At 41.7% G+C, this 5349-nt stretch overlaps 1 protein-coding gene across 1 annotated transcript; it reads left to right on the forward strand.

Annotated features, from left to right (window-relative positions):
* Positions 1-250: 250 nt before the first annotated feature.
* Positions 251-5001, forward strand: LOC104959612 (extracellular serine/threonine protein kinase FAM20C; the record flags this gene model as incomplete). The annotated part of the gene is made up of 6 exons (XM_010787520.1): positions 251-343; positions 2758-2873; positions 3819-3999; positions 4521-4630; positions 4743-4824; positions 4942-5001. Coding segments are annotated over 6 exons (642 nt in total), but the record flags the coding sequence as incomplete, so codon positions are not given.
* Positions 5002-5349: the final 348 nt, after the last annotated feature.

Raw genomic sequence — 5349 nt, forward strand, 5'->3', positions numbered from 1 at the left:
GGACAATACAATATGCATGGCACAATCAAAGAATATCCTATGAAATCACATTTTCAACTTTCTCACCTTTCAGCCTCCAGTTTCCAGAGGTTATATAGAAATATAGAAATGTCCACTCATATTATGTTTCCTCTTGTTACTCTTATCTACATGTTATGTATGTGACAAAAAAAGAAATCGCATTGAAAAGCAATGGATTGCCTTGAATAAAAGATGTTGTTTTAAACGTTTTATGAACCCTGTCTTTCAGGCAGACCCGGGATCAGGAAACCCCTCCAGACTTCTTCTACTTCTCCGACTTTGAGAGGCACAACGCTGAGGTAGCAGCTTTTCATCTGGACAGGTGAGTTTTATCAGCTTTTTCTCCTTAAGATGTCTTTTCTGACTCATCTGTTTCTTGTCCGAGTGCGTTTTCAAATCATCCTGTCTGTCCCAGGAAGAATGACAGGTCACACAAGTCCGTTAACTTAGACGACTTTACGGAGGTGTGCCTTCACGGCCTTAAGCTGGGAAGATCTGAATGGGATTTGGAACATGAGGGATTAGATAACACACCGAGAGCTGGGATCATCTACTTTACTTGGGGCTGATTATATTGATTTCCAACTGATCCTTTTACTCTGCTGACAAGGTAAAAAACAAAACAAAAAAATTCTCAACAGAGGAACACTAAGGAGACTCTAACGTGAGTTTGAGGGGGAGGAAGATTTATGGTGCGCAGGTCGTCTTGAGGTCCTCTGAGAGTGGTGTAATTACTTTATACTCACACACACACACACACATACAGACTCTCACTCTGTGTTAGATGAGATCAGCGACATGTGTTTCTGTGGGCAGGAGGATAAATCCAAACAGGAAATCACAGGCACGCCATCACCGCCGGGACATGGTTTTACAGCAGGAGTGGGGGGGGGCTCTGTGATCCCTGAAGAGCTATTTGGATTGCTTGCCCCACGCTGAGGAATTATAGACCAGTTTCCTGACCGCAGCAGCAGCCTCTGGACACCAGTCTGAGCTTCTGCTAGTTTATGACTTCATATTGAACACGAGATGCAGAGAAGGACACTTCAACTTCCTCTGGGTACTCTTCCTCTGTAGATCTGTAGTGCATTATAAGCGCATTGATAATACAAAAATGTGGCTTTTCTGATGCTTCATGACCACATTTATAAAAACACGTAACATTTCAAATGCACATCATTCATAAAAGATTCTAGATGTGACTTATAATGAAATATAAGTATACAAACCATGAACTACATGTGGACTGATGGACTATAATACTTTACCACTACCTATACAAACCTCTACAATGGACTCCAGTAAGGATTCATAGTATTAGCTGAATTATCCTCCTGTATCATAAGTTATAATTATAATGACCTATGTTAATTGAATTTTAATGCGTTCTTAAACGTAGTATTTCCCTCTTGGTGGAAAGTGAAGTTTAATCAGTGCTACAAGTGTTAATTGTGTAGCGGTGTCCTGCATAATAATCAGTTATAATGCAGCATAAATAATGATATACAAGTCAAGAGCATTCATAAGAGACACTTGGTTATAATTAAAATCTGAAGTGAGAAGTTTGTTTATTCAGGTGCATTGTACATTCATTGTAATTCACCATACATGCCTTCAGACTGCACTATACTGTAAATTCGGTCTACACTGCACCCTTTCTTTAGTTTGACCTACACCAAGATATCCTGAACCTTTTAGAGAAAAGGCAGCATCACTGCTTTCAGTAATTACTTCTATAGCTCTGGGGTTTTGTTATCCTCTGTTCTTCACCATATTCCCATCTGTTGTGAACTCTTTGTGACTCAGCGGTGTGTAACAGGCGGAGTGCACACGAATAGATGCTCGAGTGTGGAGGAAAACACACACACACACACACACACATGCAAACGCACACACAGGTGCTCCTTTGTCACCGGGCCTCGACATGACGGTGCAGTTTTCAGATCCTGAATGCGGCCCTCTGTAGGCTAAGGTTTCTGCAGCTCCGTTCCACTCTGTGTGCACGCCGGCTCCCAGGAGGCTTAGCTTCAGTCTCAAACGGGTCAGGGTCGTTTGGACAGCAAATATACAGTGAGGCGGGACAAACAGGGCTGAATAGGTATAGTGTGTTCTGACATCGGAGCGGAAGAGAGGGAGGAGAAAAAGACAGATTTGAGATAGAGCTCAAGGGTTTGAAAAAGTGTAGAACTTACCCAACCATCCACTGGAGGGTTCAGGTGTGTTTATCTGTGTTTCAGTGTGTTGGTGCAACAGCTGGAAGGTAGACAAACACACACACACACATATTCACACATGTGTGTTTGATGCCCATTACAAACGCAGACAGAGAGCACTGTAAAGATGATTATTAATTATTCAACTAATAATTAATTAAGCAATTTGGACTGGAAACCACTCACCATTATTCCTCTGGTGAAAACCTTTTTTCTTTTTACTTTGGGCTGTATTTCTTTACAGCACAACTTATATCTTGTTGTTGACAGATAATGCAAAGAGGAACAGGTGCTTACCGTTCGCAGCTCTCCGTGTTAGCAGGAGATGCTTTGAAAATCTGCACCATCTGGGGCATCATGGGAGATTGAGCTAGAGGCGGAAGATGTTTTTTGGCTGAATCTGTTCAGGGCAAAGAGAAGTTTGGAGAAAAAAACATTGTGTGATACAGAACAAACTCAGACTTGACTTTCCAATCTGGAATACCATGAAGTCCTCTTCATTATAACCCCTCTCTTTCTGTAGGATCCTTGACTTCCGGAGAGTTCCCCCGGTGGCAGGGCGGCTTGTCAACATGACGAGGGAGATCAGAGATGTGACGCGGGATAAGAAGCTGTGGAGGACCTTCTTCATCTCTCCAGGTAGAAACACACTCTGCTGCCTGGCGTCTTCTCTGTTTGGGCAGAACGACACTGGCTTCACTTGTGAGACACGTTTGAAACAAACTCCGTACAAAGTGGGTTATGTATCTGGAGCTCAGGTTAGTCTGAGTGTCCTGATCTGCACTTCCAGGCAAAATAAATCAAGAATGTGTTGTAGCATGTGTGGCAATAAATAAGGGAATAGCCTGAAGTCACCACATGGTGGCACTGTCAGCTTTAAAACAGCTCAAAGGATTGCATTAAAGTAAAAATCGGATACAAATACTCAGATTAAAGAAAACACCCAATCCAGACCAAAAATATGTAGGGGTTTTTCTGTTACTACATTATACTATGGGATACAAGGATTTGGGGAAACTATAGGCAAATTTACAGCAGATAAACATCCAAAATGTGTGCCAAATGAAGGTTTACATTTCACAGAAGGACATTTGTCACATACTTGTAGCTTTGATAATGCTGCACAGACGATTACAAACATATCACTTGAAGCAATATGTTGCAAATATAGAGATCAGCCAGGGAATGAGGAACATGGTTCTTTATGTGAACAGAAAAAAGTTTCAGTAAAAAATTTGTTTGAACATTTAATTAATTCTCAAACAATTTATAATATATACAATTTGAAATAAATGCTCCGTGTTTGAGCATCCAGCGTGTTCTGATCGGTTCACACGCTCTCATAGGAGGACCTATGCTTCTCTTTGATTGTGATGTACGATCAGGTCAGCGCTGTGACCCGTGTCCGACCGGCTCCTGAGATTACAAAACCTCTACCACGCTGATGTTTCACTGTCGAGCTCTCCTCCCCTCGAGGTCTCCATGTTGGCTTCCTCCTTCATGTTCAGCCACAAAGCCAATGTGCAGACCGCTTCTTCTTTGACACCTTTTTTAAATCAGTGTGTTTTTATTTCCTCTCCTCAGCCAACAACGTGTGTTTCTACGGCGAGTGCTCGTACTACTGCTCCACTGAGCACGCGCTGTGCGGGAAGCCGGACCAGATCGAGGGCTCGCTGGCGGCCTTCCTGCCCGACCTGAACCTCGCCAAGCGCAAGACCTGGAGGAACCCCTGGAGACGCTCCTACCACAAACGCAAGAAAGCAGAGTAAGGAAACCAACATGATTACTGTGACTACTGTACATATAGATATAATTATGTTTTAAAGGTCACCTATTATGCAAAATCCACTTTTCCATTTCTTTTATACATGAACATGTGTCCTCTCTGTGTAAAGAGATTCTGAAAGTTTCAGGAAAAAAGATTTGCTCACTTTTTGTCCTGATTCATTTATATAAAAACCTGTCTGAAAATGAGCTGATCAGATTTTTGTCACTTTATGATGTCATCACGATGTTTTGGCTTGTGTAACCATTAGCCAATCCCTCAGTATCTCTCAGAGGGGCGTGGGGAGGGGCTCCTTATTTTTCATTTAAAGTAACAGACAGAGAATCAGCACTTTTGAAACAGGGCTGAAACAGAGGGGTTTATGGGATGCTACAATAATCTGTTTGGTATTTGGAGCCAAACACTTCAGAGACGTGTTTTGTATATAACTGAGACCCATAATATATTGATGAAAAACAGTATAATAGGGGACCTTTACAAATATATGTTTGTGTTCTCAGGTGGGAGGTGGACCCAGATTACTGTGATGAGGTTAAGCAGACTCCTCCATACGACCGAGGCACTCGCCTGCTGGACGTCATGGATATGACCATCTTTGATTTCCTAATGGGTAAGAGTTTTTAAACTATGGCATCACATGTTGATATGTCGCATTTACAGATTAAAAAAGGGCATCATTATTTCTTGAAGTCCCCTCAACACTTTGCTCTCTCCTGGTCCAGGTAACATGGATCGTCATCATTACGAAACTTTTGAGAAGTTTGGAAATGACACCTTCATCATTCACCTAGACAACGGAAGAGGGTAAAAACAAGTGTCTGTGTTATCAACCACTGAATCTGTATTCACTGTAACAAACAGTCGCTGTCTGCTGTGATGATTTCTGTTTCCTTATTCTGATCTTTATTGCCTCCCTTGTAGGTTTGGAAAACACTCCCATGATGAGCTGTCCATCCTGGTGCCTCTCAGTCAGTGCTGCAGGTTTGTTGGTGAATTAAAAACTCCATTAAGACCAGAGCCATGTCTCAACATATACAGAGGGCATGGACACACTTTAAGAGTACTAGCACTGCCCTTCAGGCCTCTCAACTTGAGTCACAAACCTAAAACCTGTACAGAAATGCTTTGATGTCAATTTTTTCTTTCTTACCACGTCATTGCATTTGCATTAGCACCACTCTATGAATAAAGTTTACTTTTTTAAAGTGGACCTATCATGCTATATTTGAAACATATATTGTAGGGCTATACCTATACAAAACATGTCTGTGAAGTTTTTTTTTCTAAATACCAAACAGATCATGCATTTTAGCCATGCCTCATTTCACT

This window comes from Notothenia coriiceps, unplaced genomic scaffold (genome assembly GCF_000735185.1).
Source record: "Notothenia coriiceps isolate Sejong01 unplaced genomic scaffold, NC01 NC01_scaffold00030534, whole genome shotgun sequence".
In the NCBI taxonomy this organism is placed as follows: Eukaryota; Metazoa; Chordata; class Actinopteri; order Perciformes; family Nototheniidae; genus Notothenia; species Notothenia coriiceps.